This window comes from Haliaeetus leucocephalus, unplaced genomic scaffold (assembly GCF_000737465.1).
Source record: "Haliaeetus leucocephalus isolate CR32 unplaced genomic scaffold, Haliaeetus_leucocephalus-4.0 Scaffold802, whole genome shotgun sequence".
Lineage (NCBI taxonomy): Eukaryota > Metazoa > Chordata > Aves > Accipitriformes > Accipitridae > Haliaeetus > Haliaeetus leucocephalus.
This window is the reverse complement of record NW_010973238.1, coordinates 3,149,736-3,170,264: the sequence shown is the minus strand read 5'-3', so window position 1 is coordinate 3,170,264 and position 20,529 is coordinate 3,149,736. Positions and strand designations below refer to the sequence as shown.

The 20,529-nt window shown below is 41.1% G+C and overlaps 1 protein-coding gene across 1 annotated transcript in view; it reads right to left on the bottom strand.

The window, feature by feature from the left end:
• The window catches only part of GALNT9 (polypeptide N-acetylgalactosaminyltransferase 9), a 156,869-nt gene extending 136,376 nt beyond the window's left edge, over positions 1–20,493 (bottom strand). Inside the window, exon 1 of the mRNA XM_010581699.1 lies at positions 20,253–20,493. Coding sequence (XP_010580001.1) covers positions 20,253–20,493 — 241 coding nt within the window. The remainder of the gene's footprint in view (positions 1–20,252) is intronic.
• Between the last annotated feature and the right edge of the window lie 36 nt (positions 20,494–20,529).

The following is a 20,529-nucleotide window of genomic DNA, read 5'->3' as shown; positions in this document are numbered from 1 at the left end:
AAAGACGATCAGGGAAGGCGGCAACAAGACAACATGGATCAGCAGGAGAGGCAGAGGTTGCAGTGCAACACTGGCCTGTGGATTTCATCCTTGTCGTAACAGCAAGAAAACAAGTTGTTTCATAGCCCACTGGAAGGTCCTTTTTTCTACCCCATTGAACAGATTCTATCCCAATGTGCCCCTCATACACAGATGGCTTCTTGGGAATGAAAAGGAGAAGATTCCTATGGGAAAGTAACCTAGGGACAGGATTTATAGTCCTCTCCAAAATAACGTGATCAAGATGTTTCTGAAATGATTCCTTTTGTAGAAAAGCTTGTGATAAAAGCTCCCTACTCATTCTGGATATTTCGAGATGATGAAAGATGGCAGTTCTGATATATGTAAGACAGGTTTCCCACTGGGAAGGCTCAGCACAACTCCTTCTGTGTCTATAGAGGGAAGGAGTCCATGGAGATCTCTGGTAAAGCTGATCCATGCCAAATGCAAGGTTCCTAGCGCGTGACTTAAGACTTTGAGGAAGAGGAGAGGAATATCTGAGGAAACACAAAGAAAAACCTGTAATGGAAGGCCAGGTATAGGAGACAAGCGTAGTAGGAAAAACTGTGTTAGTCGTCTAGGCACAATGTGGAGAATGATCAAGGCCATCAATGTATACAATAGGCCTGCTGGGGAAAAAAAGGAACATATGTCCTTGCACAGCCATCTTCTCTCCCTGACCTACTATTCAAAGGTGTGGCACACATGCCACTGCTGGCTTCATCAGCCCTCTTACAGGCCTAATTTTTTGTTCATTGCCTTAAGCAGAAACAGTAGCATTGCGTAGGCTACTCCCTCTCTAGACACAAAATTCATTAGTGCTTTTTAATTGGAAGAAATACTGTGTTTTTATGTACAGATATCTAATATCAAAAGTAATTGCTTTTATAGAATACTCATTTGGAGCTGGTTTCCCCTCGAGATGAGAAAATGTATTCTAATTACAACAGATAATTCAAGAGGAGATAAACAGATTGATGATGGAAAGGACCAAGAAATAGGAGCTACATAGACCATTGGAGATGAAGATAAAAGCTCATTTGTGGGGTATGACACTGAACCCAAGCCTATAGGTCATAAGAGAGATGCCAGAATTTTGTCAGAGCCTTGATACAAACAAAAATCAATTTCCTAAAGAGCAGGCATCCTTAAGCAAGGAAGATCTATGTGACATATTTTTAAACTTAAATTTTGAGTAACAACAACAAAAAAAAAGCCTACCCCACATACATAATTTTAAATTATACATGCATGATTCTGATTTTTTTTTTTACTTCCATTTTAATGATCAAAAAGATCATTTTCAGAGAAAGATCAGTTTGCTTTCTTTAAATAAATAACAGATGCCAAGATTCTTCCAGAAGTTTTAAAATCCCAGATGATTTGTGGTTTGTGCTGGTGAAACATACAAAATGGATTTTTCTCTTCAGGGCTTTGGAGTAAAGCCAGAAAACTCCTCTGGTGATGGCATAAATCTGGAGTTGGGAGGGGGGGGAGCTGAAATGTTGGTGTAGCTGCCAGGCAGCCCACTGATATTAAAAGGAGACAAAATCTGAGTGTCATCAGTTTGGTATCTGGCCTCTGGCAGTAGCCAATACCTGAGGCTTCAGAGGAATCGAAACACAAATCATAAAGCACTTGGCCAATTAAACTCTGCACAGGCCCTGGAAGCAGAGTTCCATTCTGAACCCCACAGGCAGGTAACTAAAGCCCTGAAGCATAATATTAGATTACCCTCATTATCTTAACTCAGACAGGTACAAATAGGGCTTAAAACTACCCAGTGCCCTTTAAAAGCCCAGCCACTAATCTTGGATTCAACGGCCTCCTGCAGTAATGAATTCTCTGGTACTGTCATGGTCAGAGTGTCACTGGCTCACATGAAATGGATCACCTGTATCAATATATTAGATTTTCTTTAATTTTTCCAGGGAAACAGAGGTGAGAACTCCTGGGGAAAGTGATCATTAAAACGATAACAGAGCCATTCTAGAAGAAAGGGAAAGGAACTTCTTCAAAGCTCCAAGGTGCAATAGCTAAAACTTTGGGGCTGTTTAATTAGATTCAGGACAAGCTACTCCAAGCCAAGTGAAAGGGCTCTAATTTCATAAATGAGGAAAAGATCTTTTGAAAAACAAGGATTTTGTTTGTATGAATCAGAGGTAGGGAAGGGAAGTGGCGGACCATTGCAGGAAGGGAGTTCTGGTCCAAGGTCTGACAGGACAGAGCCCACAGCTGAAAAGATGCTGTTGGATGCAACGACGTTTTCTTGCACCTACTGAGCCAACTGCATGTTTCTAACTATTAAAAATACCCCTTTGACTTCTGATGCAATTCTGGATGAGAAATCCCTTACTGGCTTATTCTCAAACCAGCTCAACTACAGCAGTAAATCCCACAGGTTTAGGTTCCATAAGGAAGAAATTATCTTTAAATACAGGGAATCTAAAAAAAAAGCATATCTATCTAACTTAGGTCCTATGCAGGCTCATACTATTCTAGACTCTATTGTGCTGATATTGAAGTCTAAACTAACCAAAGGCTGTATCATATCCGGCATTGTCAAGCCTGGCAAATTACTTCCTTTCAGCCCAGGTTTCAGCCAGGCACTCTTGGGACTCTGCTCTGTCTCAGAAGGATCGTGTCCAAGACTAAGGAAGACTTCTCTCCCTGCTCAGGGCTGTCTGGTGAGTTCTCAACAAGGGCCAGACAAGCCCATCTCCTGCCGCATCATTTTGCAATCATGCTCCACATTATTTGCAGACATTCATATGCCTCCCTGCTCATTTACCTAAACAGCCTGCTATTAAATTAAACTAACATAATCACACAGACAGCTTTCCTCATAACAAAGTCGCATACAACACTTGCCATTCGTATGACTGAAAAGCTCCCGGTTGTTCAACCCATTTTACACAGCAGAGGATGACAGCATTAAACCCAGACATAGTAGCTGCTGGAACTCAAAATCACATCACGCTTGAAAGTAGGATCTCGATTTTCCACCACTGTGAAGTTAGTCACCAAGTCCACCTCTGGCAGTGCAACTACAATGAAGAGACAACGTAACACCTACAGACCTGCTGGCTATGTTCACTGTTCTCCCTTCCGTGTTCCAAGAGTCACTGTCTGGTGTCTCTGTTGGCCATGAGAGAATCAAATGATCTGAAAAGGTCCCCAGTTTTGTCAGAGCAGTGCTGTTTCTCTATCTGCTGCCTCTCAATCTTATCATCAGGCATTTCTCCTTGGGAATAGATGGGAGAAGAGATCAGCCACCATTGAGGACATGAGATTTTGAATACTTCCATCAGATCATTTCAAAGGCCCACACTTGAAAATCAGTTAATTTGGATATCGGTTTTGACAGGCGCCAGAGAGAGCCTTGATTCCTCCATTTTCCTTTCAGTGTGATATTGCCTTATAGGCTCTTTAAAGGTGACATACTTTTCTTTTGCATCATTACACAGCAATATTGATGGCTGGCTTCAAAACATACTCATTTTCCTGACAGACTGCCTCTTTTACATCTGTAGGTATGTGTATTTTTCTTGAACTGCGTTTGTGTGCTTTTTTTTCAGGCACATCTTTGACATCTCTCAGGGAGTTTGGCTTGGAAATTTGGTTTGAGATAGAACTTGCATCTCTGCTTTTCCTCCTCTTTCCTTCCTTCACTTTATTTTCATATCTCATGTCAACATACACTACAGCTGTGCCTTGCTTGTCAATGCCAGGCTGCAGTGCCTTTTTCCATCAACCTCTTAATATGCATATGATTTAATTTTCTACCAGCAGGACAAGTCAGTTCAAAACCAAACACAGGACACATTTGAAACAGCAAAAATATAGCTCAGAATCCAGCATCTAAACCAACATGCTTACAAATCGACAATGCAGTTTTGAAGCTACAATGGATGAAGAAAGTTACTATGCAGAGTCCTCCTAACTGGTGAGATAAATTGGCAGCCACATTTATAGCAGATCTATTAGAGGATGTGCCACAACTAAAGGTCTGATTCTCTTCTGCTCACAGATGAGGAGGAGGAGTAGGAGTCTACGGTGCTGAGAATCATAGGTGGTTTTGAAGTGACTTGCTATTGTTTAAGGAAATGAGCCTGGATTTGGTTTTGGCTCCAGAGAGAAAAGTGTTCACTTTTGAAATTCATAAAAGAAAGCCTATTTAGAAATGAAAGACACAATATTGCATGGATAGCTTATAACATACAATTAATCAGGGATTTATTGGGGGAAAATGAAAAGAATTAGGTACCATATTCTCTGGAGGAAGTAAATCAAAGGATGAGATAGTTTTGCAAAAGAAAGGAGAAATGAGGATAAATAGCAATTGTCAATAAATTTGAGAAAATAAAGATATAATGTTAGGGAAAAAATATTGGCACAATATTTTATTTAAAAGCGGTAATAAAAACATTGCTTACTTTGATTTCTGCCCTTTCTGGTTTACTGTTGATATAAAGATAAATTGACTCAGACTTCCAGGAGCGGGAAAGCTACAATCCACTGTTACAGGCACTTTAAAAACCAGCACTGCTATAATACCCGATTCATTATTAACAAGATTGGCTTCATTGCATGTTGGTATTTTTACGAATTGACTGTGATCTACGGATAATTTAGGCCCTGCAAACTCACTGCAAGACAAAGTGGGCTTTCTTTGACAAAGGCAGGGAGCATTTGCTAACATCATGCTACTTCAATCCACCTACAGAGCATGTTTAAAGCTATCACACACATACAGAATTTAAATCATACATGAAGACAATGGCTGAGTTTTTGAAACTGTGGATCAGACTTCTCCAATCTGCCTTCCTAATGCCACTGACTGCAGTAGTGCTTATCTGTTTTCCGCCAAGGCAATGTAAAAAGACATTCAAGTTTTCAGAGACTCAATTTTTCTTCAAGCTTTCCTTTACTTTATGCAGAAATTCCATAAAAGAATGAATGTTCCTGTCCCCCTGATGTGTCTCAGGTTTGTACTTATGACTGCATTATGAGATGTTAAATTACACAGTAAAGAGAGAAACGAAGACAGTGACAGAAGGTGCCTTTATACAGGAGAAGAAGATCCTTCAGTGAAGAGACAGGTAGGAATCAGAATTTGAATTTCGGAAAACTGAGGTCTGAACTTACAGCTTGGACTCATGACTCCTCAAGGACACAAAGCAGACATGCTGTCCGCTTGTGCTTGAACTTCAGGTCAGACTTACATTTCCCATAAGCAGAAAGAGCTTTCCAGCACCAAATGGTCCCAGAGAAAGCCAATGCTGAGCCATGAAGGGTATCTGATGAGATGAGCAGCAGGGCATGCTTCACGCTGCCTAACAAAGAGCAGCACAGGATCATTTCTCTGCTCCTTGCATAATTTAATTATTCATTCACTACTGAAAGGCAATGAGACAAGCTGGTGGGACCCAAGTCTGGCATTTTAGGAAGCTGAAAATAAAGGAGGCTCTCCTGCAGTACTGGTGTAGTGTCAGGGAAATTTCATGTTGCTATAGTTATTAACTGAAGTAAGCAGGAAAGCAGAGAAAAAATGCTTGCGTTAACATATTGCCAATTAAGAGAGCAAGCAGAGGAATTCAATGTGAAGATCTGAGTCTGATTCCTTTAAAAGCCAAGAACTTGATTTTCATGTTTGTGTTTAAATGAGTAAAAATCCCATTTCTCATCAATACGATTTTTAGCCGGATTTGCTAGGAAAAAACAGTTTGTGGGATCATGCTGTCTGCATTTGTCCATCAGTCTGCTTCTCTCCCTCATACCCTCCTCTCACCTCTGCTCGTTAGATTTTGAGGACTGTGTCTAATTTCAGCCAAAGCTTGGCAGACAGTCAGAGGTCTCAAAAAATTACATTTCTGCAAGTGTCACAAAAGTCGACATCTGGGAAGAAAGTGGCATTAAAATGTTCCTACTGAGAGAAGAGATTCAGTGAAACATCAAATACAAGAGACCTCTTGGAGCTATTAGGGACCACCCAAGAATTCATTTTTAGGATACCAACCCACAAGAAAGTCAGCTTTCTTGCTTTTGCTGCTCAAGGAACTAAACACTTATTTTTAGGATTAATTGCAGTAATTACTGGATGTCTAGGTCTGTTGGATGTCTGGCTGTTCTTTATATCATTGATTAACAATATCACGAGGTAAGATGCTGCATAGACTAGTCTGGACTCAGACCTCCTCAGTTAAATAGAGGACAGAGATAAGGGGAGAGGATGAAAAAAGCAGACAGAGGAACTGGCACCACAGCTAAAGAGCAAAGGAAAGGCACACCTGGAAATAAAGCCCAGGTCTCCTAAGCCTGGGTCTTGTATTTCAGCAGCTCTAAATATTTTCTCAGAAGCTAGCGCTAAAGCTGCTCCTTTAGCCCGCAGTTCCTGTTTCTGTGAGCTTACACACACTTCTTGTCAGGTGTTAGCGGCAATGATGAGAACCAAACCAGGTTAAGTGATAAAACGGCATGCTGTTTGGTCACAGATTAGGGGATTCCTAATGAAATAATGAGGTATGTCCGTGACCCCATTTAAAACTACTTTCCCTGTAAAGATACCATGTTAAAGAAAATTCATATGGAAATGCCTGACTTGCTAAATTAGCACTTCTTCCCTTAGGAAGGGAGAGACACAAGACTTAGAGGTGAGGCACCATGACAGCAGGACACACCATTCCATGAAACCCTGGCATTTATTAAGAAATAAATCCTTCTGACTGTTTATAGTAGGGGTGCTTTTCTCTCCCTACCTTTGAAAGGAATATAAAGCAATGTATGATCCCAAATCCACACAGCCTCATCAGCAGAGTATCAAACAAAACCTTTTTTTTTTTTTTTTTAAAACAGGGAATTTATCAGTCCAGTACCTGTCAAAATACTTTTGGAAATAATCAACCTCTACTTTCACAACCATATCCTGAGAAGCCATAGGCATGCACTATCACGCATCAAACAGATTAGAGGCATCTTCTTCCAGTTCAGGGACAAAAGCAAAAGATCACACGCTGCCTTCTTTTTCCAAAATAAAATTCTATCCAGAAATATCCAGTTTTGTTTTCTGATGGTACAGTGTGCAGAGAATATATCAGCCTACCGTCACACGTAGCATCGCCTAGTCATGTCTAATTGGTGTTGATCCTGCATTAGCTGTCTTGTCCTTTGGGCCTGATTCTGATCTTGCTACTACAGTGCCATAAGTAGGCTATGTAAGAGACAGCTTTCACCACTTGAAATTCTGGTCCAGAATAGTTATCAACAATCTACGTGAAAACGAATTGTCAAACTGTGTTACAGGCTTTACCAAAAATAACCTGTTGTACATTGTGGTGCAATGGGGAACTCCACCTCTCCTCAGGGCTAGAGCAGTCTTAGCATGACTCATGCAGGGACCCTGATTCCAGTTCACTAATCCCATGCTCACTTCATCGACTATAAGCAACTTTAATAAGAAGAATTTTACAAAGTATTTCAGTGGTCTCATTCTTCCACAACCTCCACTGTGTCTCTAAGACAGCAGTATTTGTGCTCCAGCTTCTTGTCAGTATGATTAAAGGCTGAGAGATGCCTAAACAAGCAGTCCTGTACCATATGCAGAAATGCACCCTGCAATGATCAACACCTTCTCTGAGGGCTGCGTCACTCAGCCTGTGTCCATTGGCATGCCAGGCTGCACCATCCCAGCTTCAAAGTTAGGCCATATCTTTGTACTCTCATGAATATTTCTCCTCCATTTCTGCATATCTTCTGTTCATTCTTCCCACCATGCAAGGAAAACTTAAAAATCTCACTTTGTGAACTTTTAGTGTGTGACAGAAAGAGGGAGACAAAGAATCCAGTTATTAGGCAGATCAGGTTCAGAATGAATCACAGAAGAAATTCTTAATTCCCTGACCTCATCTAAGAGGGCTCTCTGTAGCCTGGCTTAGAGTTTTGTAGGCCTGAAATGGGAACACGGCTGTCAATATGGGAACCATACCAAGCTGACTCTTTCAGAAAACAGAACATTTTACATATAACCCCACTGGATACTAGTATTATAAAAGCCACTTCTGCTCCAGAATTAATTTTCTGTTGAATGAAAATGCCATTGAGCCAGATGGATCTATTACAGGAGGAGGATCAGGCTGGCACATGTCTAAAATCGAAGATTATTGGTTTTGTGTATTCAAAGCTGGAGTAGCTGAGAGCAAAGTGTTCAGTGCAGGTGCTGACATATTCAGGTCTACACCTAAAGGAATATCCCAGGAAGGATATATCAAGTGAGTTTGCCAAATATTAAATTGAAGAAAAATGGGAAATTTATAATTAATACTTGCAGATCTTTTCACTGTCCCTACAATACTAGCAGTGAATAAACAAAGTACATTCTTCAAGTGTTGAGAGAGCTGCAACTTCTAGCAGATGCAAAAGATCATTAAAAAGTGGGAGAAAATTCTGGTCACCAGGAAGAAATACAAAAGCAGGCTCCAGTGGAGCATTTGGCTGCCCACGTCCCTGCGATGGTGCTGCAAGTCAGAAGCCTAAATCTGCAGACCTGTATTCTGGGAATTCTCCATGTGACAGAGAAATTATATAACAGAACTACCAAAAAAAAGTGGTTTCCAAACCCAGGGTTAACACAGGCTAACACCTAAACCACTCAACCACCCATTTTTCCAAACCAAACCCACTCATTGCTTGTGTAAGTTGTAAGCATCAACTATTTCAGCAGTTAGGCAGCTTAGTATTAGGTTGTTTAATAACTTGAACATGATCAGCTCACTCTTACCTCATAGTCCACTCCCATCTGTTACATGGAGCCACCTGCAATCTATCATCATGTTTTAGGATTAACAGCTCTGTGCAGCAAAATCTGGTTTTCCTATTAGAGGTGTGAATGGTACCCAGCCCCTGCTTGGCACCTTCGGTATGGTGCTTCTAACAAAAACAGCACAGGAATACGTAAGCCTCACTGGCCAGCTGACACCAGCACAATGGGCATCTGCTTCTTTCATCAGCAGGTTTGTGCTTGTGGTAGTCACCAATGGGACTGAGTTTTGTAGATGCAAAATTTTGCGGCTATCAGTAGCCTCATTTTACACATGGCTGGGTGACTAGAAATCTGCCTTACAAGGAATCTATAAAGTGACTGCAAATTTTAATCCTGAGGAAAGCTAACCTCTGGGTTATACAATGCTATTTCAATTGGGGATGTTTTTAGTCTTATCACTGTCTTCAGTTGAGCATGCACAGGAAAGAATACCACCAATCTTTTCTACAACACAAAGCTTGCTTGAAAATGAGTTAATATAACAAAAAATACATTTTTATTTACAAAAGCTTCACATCCTAGAGGCATATGAGAGCTGTAGAAAAAAATAAACTCAATTTCTAAAAGGGCAGTAAGGCCCCACTGCCAAATAAAATACAAAACCAGCGTAAAGAATCCAAATGAAAAACAACCAATTAACCCTATCACCCCACCAAAAATGCCAGAGACAAAATGAGGAGCAAACTTCTCCAGTATTGCAGGAGAGGGCTTTCCAGCTGTCATGGTGGATACCTTCCAAAAAAAATAAGCTCCTGTGCAACAAAGCCCCTTTTGCTTTGCAAATGGTACGGCAGTACCTCGGCTAGGATGCTAGTCTGGGCTGTGGGAAACAGGAATTGGAGACTGTGTGTGACCTCGCACCATTTCCATTTCTTGATGCATTCCAGAGTGCTCTAACATACTGAGGATAATTGCCAGGTGCTAGCATCTGGGGTCCAAGCTGAGTGCTTGCAGGAAGGACCTGCTCTCCCTCCAGGGAGTGATCAAACCTTTGGCTGAGGCTCAGGATGGAGCTAGTCAACAGAGGATACTGAAAAGGGGAGAATGAAAAGTCCCATCCTTGCTTTGGAGTCTGAAAACATTTGCCCACATAAGACCTACAGCTCTAAAGAATGCAGCAGAGGTCTTATTCTTCACCTAAAGGAAAGGGAAAGTTATATGATCCTCCTTTTGTTTTTATTTTTTAAACAATATACTAATGGTTAAACCATTCAGCTAGGACGTAGGTAATCCATATGCATTTAATTGCATATACACACTGAAAATACTTATTCAATCAAATCCTGAGGAAAAGCCTAGTCTTAGATCCCAGTTAGATTCTGTGAGTTAGGCACCAATTTGCCCAGCACTGTCAAACTAAGACAAAAATTATCATAGGCATAAGCAGATCTCAAAGGTCGAAAGTGAAGGGCTTCTACCATGCAGGCACTGGCTGAGGGATGGAGGAGCTATGTCCATGGGAGCACAGGCAGTGGCTGAGGCATGGGGGGTTGTGTCCAGCAGCGTACATAACAGACATAGTGTGAGAAGAAGATTCAGGTTTGCTCCATTTTAGGTAGATAGTACTGTGCAGTGTTGTGGAAACAGATAAATCAATCTCTGAAGAAAGCTTGCTCAGATACCAGGAGCAAGAGAGCCACGATAAGGCTGCTAATCTCATCTCCTGGTCTGTGTACCTCTTTTTGCAAAGTGCAGACTGGAGCCAAACAGTGCAAACACAGAAGCAATCAAAGACTCCAGTAGTGGGGGTCAGAGGTAGAAACACAAAGCTCACCAGATCTATACTAGAAAGGGGAATCACTCCAAAACCTTCAAGGAGGAAGGATATTGTTCTCAACCATACTAAAGCAGTACAGGGACACAGCATGAATTTATCCTTTATACTACATATATATCATCATAACTAGCCAATATACTCTTCATCCTGTGACAGAAGTACCTTCATTTGGCCAAATTTACTACTGGAGTTACTAGGCTGATAACCACTAGCTGTGCTGATGCTTCTGGACCAATAGCATGGATGAATTTAGACAACTGACTTCAATAGGACTAAGTGCACGGGTGAGCTGAGGAAAGTTTGGATCATTGCTGCAGGCATAAAAACCTATTTGAGCAAGTTACCTCATCCAACCAGCAATATCTATCACTATCCACACAACGCGCTGCTGACAGCAGAACAGGGGTTGGCAGGATCTGCGTTTTGCTTAGAAAGCAGCGTCGGATTTGTACCTGACTTAGATTCCAGACTAAACACAACGGCCGACTGTATCACACACATGATTTTTAACAGTCCTCCCCAGGAACAAAACCTTGTAACACACTGGTAATCCCAGAGAGACCAGCTCTGTGCTTCATGAGGCTATGAAGTCTATGATGGAGGATACCCCTCACAGGTATCTCTGCATAGTTTAACACAGCCCTATGTGAACCTCTGTGGGTAGTATTTGTGTTTCACAGTGTCTGCATATTTGAAGAACTTCACAGAAGAGAGAGACTTGGCAGGATCCATTTTCTTCCCTGATCAGTTTATCAGACATTAAAGCCTAGCTGAGAGACTTTTTATGCTGCTTGTACCAGGCGGTGATTCAAATGCAACTCTAGCAAACCTGGTTTGAGTCATGCCTTATAAAGCACGTGAGACCCTTACACTAGCAAGTACTTATTCTCATGAGTACTCCAGTAAAGGCAACTGGATTGCCTGTATAAGTGGCTCTGAAATATAAGTAAAAGGTACATAATTGAGTTCCATGGCTGCCTTTTGCCTACACCGGCTCAGATTTTCTCCTCTCCCTCCTGCCACAGCTAATTGCCTGAAGAGGGGAAAGCAGTGGTTTGTACAGCCAAGGAATTGTCCTCCTGGAGTGGAGTCCAGTGGCATACAGATAACAAAGGCCTTTACATCAGCAGCTTCTTTCCACAGACATGTCTTGGCCTTGCAGAGAGGAAGGAGGCGTCGGGAATCTGTTGGGGGATAGCATGGCTTTTGCCAGTGCTACACTATTTTACAGTGGCTATTCAGCCCAAGGGAGATACTGGCATTACAGCTGCCTCTTAGGCATTTGCTCTAACATTTATTTAGCCCAGGAGGTTAAGATTGAAGCAAATGCATTAGAGAATCCCAGAGGCCCAACATGTTCCTTTGTATTTTCATCCACTGAGTTTGGGTTATTTAGATGTGATTTTCAAATGATGCTGTGAAATAGGTAACCCTCTCCTGTAGTATTATGGCATCAGATACCTTTGCCAGACAGAACCATTTTTAAGCAGCAGTGCTTAGAGAAGCTCTTTTAAAAAACATTTCCTTGGTTTAGTTTTCTTAATCATTGCCCATTCTCCCAGGATGACATGTAAATTACAGCTCAAGTATTAAAAGTATAAATCAGACTGTGGTGGCAAGTGAAAGGGCTTCTACAGAACAACTCCATAGGAGGTGGTGCAAGGCCTAAAATATTCAGAAATCTATATTCTCACCTTTTCTAAAAAGGTTTTGCTCATTTACTTAGATAACTCTTCAGCCCCTGACAAAACTATGCATCCACACTGCTCATGATGACAAAGCAGAATCAGTCTATTGTCTCCTCAGCTAGCTACCCTGCAGCTGCCCTCAGACTCTCCTCCAAAGCCTGTAATCAAGGACATATTTTAAAAAAAAAGTATATATATATTAGGCCTTCTGCCATTTGTCAGAGATTCCCCAAACTGACCCTTTTCTACTGAATTGTTTCACTAAGGACCCCCCTCGCTGAGGATACAAAACAATTCATGGTCCTAGGCTCATCCCTGGCTTGAGAGCAGATCCCTCAGAACAAGTCATCCAAATAAAATAAAGGGAGAGGTAAGTAGCCACATCTGCTTCGAAAGACTGGGCAGAGTGTACAGAGTAACTTAGCCTGATGGCAAACAGCAAGTGGGTTTACTTTACCCTGAGGACATCCATTTCTTCCTCTTTCTAGAAGACCAACAAACTTGTCTATCTATAGACATTGAAGGGAGCCCTCTCAACACACATTTCAGCAAGTTGACATAAGCAGCATAAACAAACAAACACACACACGTATTCAAAAATGAAACTGGGGGGTAAGGAGGGGTAGGAAAGTGGTGTGAGCACTCCTCTGGATGTTCCACTGGATTTCCCACAGAAAGTGCTGCTGTGCTGTCTTTCCATGCATAGCAATGAGTCTGAGTTAGCTAAACCAGGTGAAATAAAAAGCTAGTGCAAAGAACCACAGAAGCACAAGCCCACTTCCCTCACTGTGGGAGGAGAATATTAAACAGAGAGATAAGAAAGCAGAACTCAGCTCCAAAATACCACTTCCTTGGACATCTACAGACTTGCATATATACACACAGCTCACTCCATTTAGATCTACACCAGATCACAGGTGTGACATCACTTCAGCAAGCCAACTGGTGAAGCTCAATTTGAAAAAAGGACCATTTTGCCACAAATACTAATCCCATCCTCGATTCTCTCTGTTTTAGAGGACCTCTTGTTGATGCAAATGAAGGCCCTTTCCTACTGCTTCAGAGTTCAAAAACCAAGGCCAGAGAAGTCATACAGATTATCCATGCCGTACTCTTGTATGCTACCAGTGCGGATACTGTGGGCAATGAAAGAAGACGGGACAGAAATTAGAGGTAAGCCAACACTGAAAAGATGAACCCTATCGAGCTTTGACGCTATCTTCAGCAGGTGAAATTCCATACTCTTCAGCGTACTAGAGAGTTTGCAACTAAGAACTCGAAAGCCTAGCACATTAGACTGAGAAATAAATTACAGAACCAAGTTTGTCACCTTCATCCCCAGCAGTACTATCATGCATTTAAACTCAAAGTAACCCCAGCTAAATGAGAGGACCCGAGACCAAGTTGCATCACGCTGCTCCCTGATTACTCCCTTCTGTTCCCTAAGTCAAACAAATCTTGGCTGAGGAGATAGCCTTGCTACAGGTAATTTTTATGCTCTTTTTATGTCCTACAGGACCTGCTGAATAACCAGCAAGTGTCAGTTGTGCTGTAGCTTGTCTCTAAAACTGTCTGGGAAACCTGGATATTCCAGAACACCTGAAACAATAAAAAATATAGGGCAAAAAGACAATTTTTAATCTGTTTGCATCTGCCATGCTGTCCTTGAAATGGGTTTTGCCTCCACCTAGAGGCTTCCAGATATTCACAGCCATTTCCGTGGCACCATAGCCATGGGTTTTAGACAAAGCAGACACAAGTCATATATTCATCCAGTTAGCACGTGACTGCTTTAGCTCTGTGCTCTCAGGAGAAGATGACTTTGGGTCAGTGGGAGCATCTCTATCTGGCTTTCATTCTCAAAAGCTAAAGTTCTCTTATTTCAGAGGACAGTTTTGATCAATAGGACTACAACAAGGTTGGAAGCTGCTCTGCTGTCATTGGCTTGCTTCCCTCCTGTTATCCAGAACATCACAGGCTCTTTTTCTTTTCTCCCCCCTCTGCCCCCTTCAGTTTGTTAGTTTAAACTAAGAGATGGAAATGACTGCCAAGTGAAACCCCACTAATAATAACAATAATAAAAATTATGCCAAGTATACTGAGAAAGAGAGACTGAGTATCCATTAGTAAGGTTAGAGAGAGGCATTAATAAAAGGAAGATTTGTTAAACATGACTCACTTCTTTTCCTTCCTTTCATAAATCTTATTATTTCCTTGGAGAACAGCCATGCACTCAGTGGCTGGGACCGCACTGCTAAATGATGCTCTTGGTTTAACTACTACCTGCCTTTACTTACTAAAAAAATCAAATAAACACACACCCCCTGCCCCAAACTCAAAAAACAACCCCACCTCCCACTATCAAGGGTATTAAGTTAAAGCCAGGTTTTCTAATCCTCTAAACCTGTGTGGTGGTTATAGATGTGCAACAACTACACTGCAGCTCTTCACTAGAAAGATGACAGACCCATATTTGCTTTTCCAACTCCAGCCACATCTACAAAGAAATGGAAAGAAACAGAACTGGAATACCTCCTAAAGGGCAACAAAACCAACACGAGTCAAAGATTCTCTTTCCACCTCTGTAAACATTGCCTTTAATCCTATACAGCACAAATGATTCAGGTTCTACACAAATAAGTGAGTCAATGATAAAATTACCACATGATTTTTCTGTCAAAATAAGCTTTCTTCCCAGCAACAAATGCAAAAAGCAGAAACATTACATTAAAAAAAATAGTTACCAGTGTATGAAACACAGAATACAGGGAGAGACTTTAAAATCACTGACGTGCTGCTGGAATGGAGTCATATTTTTTGTATTTGTTGGTATTTTGAAGACCTGAATGCAATTTTGGCTGTTTTACAAAAGAGATTTACCCTCTTTTTTCTACCAAACTTTTAGAACTTTTCTTCCTAAAGCATCTAAATAGAGTAATACTATTTCAAATATTACCTTATATATTTATAGGGGCTACCTAAATATTCACTCATGATGTTTTCTTCCCTTATTTTGGGGAATACAACCTTGGCCTTGCTGAGAGCACTGATTATGAGTTTCCTCAGCTACATAAATCAAGATTAACACAGCTAACACCAATGTGAAGTGGAAATCAGTCTTTTGGACTTGACCATCACTTTGCAATACAGAAGGTCAGGCCTGTAACAATGGTTACTTACCTAACCTTGAGTAACTGATCCAGAACAATTGGAAATACTTATTAGGCTCTGTGTGGTAAACTGATAAACTGCAGCCTAACTTAAAAAAAAAAAAAACAAAACAGTTTATATTTTTCACTCCTGCCTTCACTAGGCCCAACCTTGCATTTCTTAAAACAATCCTCAAAATGAGACCGCATGAAGAAGCCACTCACTAGGACAAGGAAAGCACATGGCTGAGAGCAAGCCCCACGAGTAAGTTGATACTTTTGGAGATAATTATGTGCTCGTTTTATCAGATGCATGTTAACATCAGACCATAAACAAATTAAATAGAAATAGTTACAACATGAGAATCTGTATGTGGGTATGAGAAGGTGCAGTTTCATTAATGCAAGGGTAGCAGTCACACTTATTCTTCTCCCATGCACATGTGGTTTTTACCTCTCTTCTGTGCAAAGAAATTACTCTTCAGCTGAAAGCTGCCAGCTGTAAAAGCTTCTTTTTGATAAATCAGATGTGGACATTCGCATGATTCATTTGCAGCCTGTTCCCAACCCTTATTTTCGATATGGAAATTTGGAACCATTTTCAACCAGTCCCAAGCCTATGAAGAATAAACTGTCCTTTTAAAAATACTACTGTACCTTTTAAGTATGCAGATTGCCAGGCTGAATTTTAAATGCAATCACTTTGCTTCCAGTACACTCTAAAAATCAGGAGTCACAGTCTGCATGAATCAGTCCTCTGCACCTAGGACCTGCTATTTCCATCATTTTAAGCCTGTGTGCTGCAATTATGTGAATTGTCCACTTTTTTTCCCTAGCCTCCTCCATGAAATGCATATGCAATATAAAACCCATTTATCATACTGGAAATTGCTGTTGTATTTAATCTTCCCAAAGAGAGCAAAATCAAATTATTATGTATAAAGAATGATAATCTGTCAAATTCAAGGGAATACTCCAAACTTATCCCTCCATGTCTGCAATAGAACAGGTCAAATAGGTCTAATGTGGAAGACATGGGTAGGAAGACACGATGTGAGCATACATAATGAGAAGATGAAAACTCTCTTAATCTTTGCAGATTGAATGAAATCTAATTACATGCTGTATTGATTGTTGTGTATTACTGGAAAGAGACAGTGAAAAGGGAAAAAGGCAATTACAGTGAAATTGTAGTCTGACCCTTCAATTGCTTTTGGCATGAAAGGTTATGCTCTACTTGGGGCATCAGAAATTCTTTATCCTCTATGGTAAATCATTAGCAACAGACTCAGATGCAAACCTGATTGGGGAAAAATTCAGTCAATTAAATCTTTTTTATTTTTTCCCCTTTACAAAGAATAGAGGCAAAGGAAGAAAACACCAAGGTATTATCATTATGCCATTTCATGAATTGCTACTAAGTGTATCTGGTACTAGTACTGTGTTGACTGACAATAAATCATATTCATCAACAGAAATACCATAGTAAAAACAAAAAACATATATAGATTCATGAACTAGATCTAGAATAACATTTATTTTGAAAAACTGAGTTATACCCAAAGTCAAATATTAAGAGGTAATATAAAGTTTCACCAAGGAAATTCCACAGACACATTTAATTGCTTTCCTTTCCCTTTGCATTCTCCGTTCATTTACTTCCACCAAAATCAGCAGCAACTGAGCACAAAGAAAGCTTTCAGAAATACTATTTTTCTAAGTTGATAGAAAACCAAAGCACGAGCCAACTGAAAACTATTGTTTGGGTGTATGTCAGCACGACTGCAGGGAATCATGGCAATTCTCATTCATTCTAGTCTAAAAATTCTCGTTCTGCCAAAGATAATTGCAAGGACCAGCTTTCTACTGACTTTCATGCATGGCCCTCTGCGTCCTACACACACCTCCGCAGGCATTGTATGCACAGTTTTTATTCAGACTGAAAAGTTAATGGGTTCTCTAGTGATCAGTTTTAGGTTGAGTCTTGTAACACTTGTAACATTACTGCTTGTGTTTATTTTTCCTTGCAGAAGGTATACTTTCAAATAACATTTCTTTGATTGCATGCAGACAAATAAGTGTGACAGAAACAAAATTCTGTATAGGTGCAGCTGCAGGGCTGGTCTCTCACAGAAGTGTCTTTCTATTGCACTGGATCTTCAACAGAGTCTCTCGAAAAGCCAGGTAAGGTCTTACCAGTTTAGGACTAACTAATGCAAATAGAAGAGAAAGATAAAACAAAAGAACACTGAGACTTTATTACCAAAAATATAAGATACTTAATAGGTGGCTCTAAATTTGCTGATCTCAAAACAGAAAGAACCAAGAGTAGAAAATTGAAATACTGATCTGGGCAGACCTACCATAACAATAACATTGAGGTGGACTCAAACTCCTGGTGCTTGCAGGAGTTCTGGGTATGCAAGGAATTCATATTCCTTATGAGTAAAATCCATCTGCCCATGTCTGTCTCTCCATCAAGGGTGACTTTGACCAGCCTCATGAAAAAGTAACATCCAAAAAGGCCTCAGATGGCTCGCTAACATTGTGATAAAGCAGTATACACGATAATGTCTGAGAAACCTCACTCAACATTAGGATGAAACTGCACGGCTCCAGAGCAGACAGAGTGCTTCTCTAATACCAGTCTTTCTGTGAGACATGGTAGGGCATTGTCACAGGCAGGCTCTCTTGAATCTCAATGCTGCCAGAGCAGCATTATGCCCATTAATGGCATAAGTAATGAGTCATGATATTAAAAACGGAACACCAGCGAGCTAAAGCCAAACACAGATGCTTGATCCTGATTTCACTTACAGAGATGCAACTCTGATGATTTCAGTGGAGCACCTCCTAATTTTTTACAACTTTTTGATTTTGCTGCCCAGGATGGAAAAAAAAAAAAAAGAAGAAGAAAGCGACAAAGTATTTTTTTCACAATGATGATGAAAAAATTAATCTGTGTTAATGTACCACTGTGTAATAAAAAAACCCAACTGTGTTAGAGACAAACTGAAGGGAAATGAATAGGAAATTTGAACAGCTCAGCTTGAAAAACTTTCAGTATTTTCCTGCGTAAGAACTTTCAAGAAGAAGAAACTGTCTGCAGTCTTTATTATGACCTGAAGAAGCAACGTAACATTTAAGTTCAAGTAATTTCACTATGAAGTTCCATATCCAACAAACCAAATGAAAGAAGAAGAAGAAAAAGGTCCCAAAAATAGAGGCATACTTAACAGAGAACTTCCTGTTCACTGTGAAGCCACAGTCTTTATGTGCAACGGTGCCTGCTTACTACATTAAGGACCCCTGCTGATTCTCCAGGGGATGCTACACTGAGATGAACCCCGAGCAGGTAAATCCTACACAAAGTCTCACCTATGAACACCACCAAGAACAAATCAATTCGGGCCAAAAAAACCCATTCAGCTGAGCTACGATGGATATAGCTTGGGGACTGATCTAATTCAGTTTGGGAACTCTATGACTTTGTTGAATTTGGGAGGAGGATTTCCCTCTTAAATCTTACATTCTTCAAAACTGCTCCAGAATACAGTTAGGAAACACAGTTGTTGACACTTTGTCTCTAATTCATGAACGTGTATTTTTGTGACTAACACCCACACTCCACATTCCCCTTCTCTCTTCCCCGTTTTATACAGATGAGTGCATAAGGGAATGCCTGTTCCATAACACTTGCTGGCATAGACTGCATATTACCGTAACAGTCTAACGTACTTAGATTCATACAGTCATTCAGAAAGTAGGAATAGGAAATACACTTTATCCTAACCCTCCTATTTGTCTGCATTTTGAGATGACAGTAGCCTTTGTTAAATCAATGTTACGAGTAAGATTTTCACAAGCAGCCTAGAAGCACGTTTGGTATACTTCAACATATCTACACTGGAAGTTTTATTTGGTGCTAGACACTAATTGTTACATTTATACTATAATTTCATGTAAAAGTTTACTCCTTCAGCCTCTTCTTGTCCAAAGCACTGATGTATTTAATCACATACCCATTTCTTTGATGTTGCACATGTAAAACTTTACGAATCTGTGCAAATACAAATGCACTTGTTTTGAAGAATTAGTTTCTATATGAAATGTTAGCTGTCCTAAACAACTTTTATAGCTTAGCCTGTTCTAACTGCCATGGAAGGGCTCTTTGCTTACCTACCAAGATTTTTTCAACCCTGGTGAATTAGAACAGAATGTCATAAAAAGAAGTGGTGGATGCTTCCCCTCCTCACCATAGACGATACCAAATTTAAATGGCAAAGACATTTAAATAGACCATTAAAGGTACACAGCGTAAGAACTCAGTAGAATGTTTTTGAAGTAGTTCTGAGACCAAATATGTGACTTCCAGCTACAACCTAACAATGTATTTGCTATACAAACACCTACCCATGCAGAGTTAATACATCCAGGCAAACTGTAAAACCTGGTACAGTTCGTAGGGACTTCCACCGATCCTTAAACCCATGAACTCTGCAGCCTCCTTAACTTTGCCTCTATTGAGGAAGTCCTGACTTTAGACCGAGAGTTGGCGGGGGTGGGGGGTGGGGGGGATGAACAAATCCCTCCAGCAAAGCCCTGCAGCCAGCTCTTCCCCTTCCTTTCCAGCTCTTTAGCAGCGGGGGCAGCGCGCACGGTGCCCGGGCTTCCCTCCCCAGCGGGCGGGCGCTTCGGGTGCTCTTCCCCGATCTGCGGCACCCTCCCAGGACACGGGGCACCGCGGGACTGGCGCCGCGTCCCCTCCCAGCCCTCCGTACCATTTAGCTGGTTGTAGACCACTTCCTCCAGGTGGTCCAGGCGCTGCAGGATGGACTCCCTGTCGGCCAGGCTGCCCACCTTGGCGCCGCGGCTCCTGGCCCGGCGGTCCGCGCTCCGGACGATCTGCACCAGCTCCTGGGAGCGGTCCTGGATCCTGCAGTAGACGGAGAAGAGGATGATGCCCACGAAGACCAAGATGTTCACCGTCAACAAAGTTTTGATTTTCCGTGCCACCGCCATGGGAGCCGCCGGCGCGGTGGCGGGGGGCACATCAAG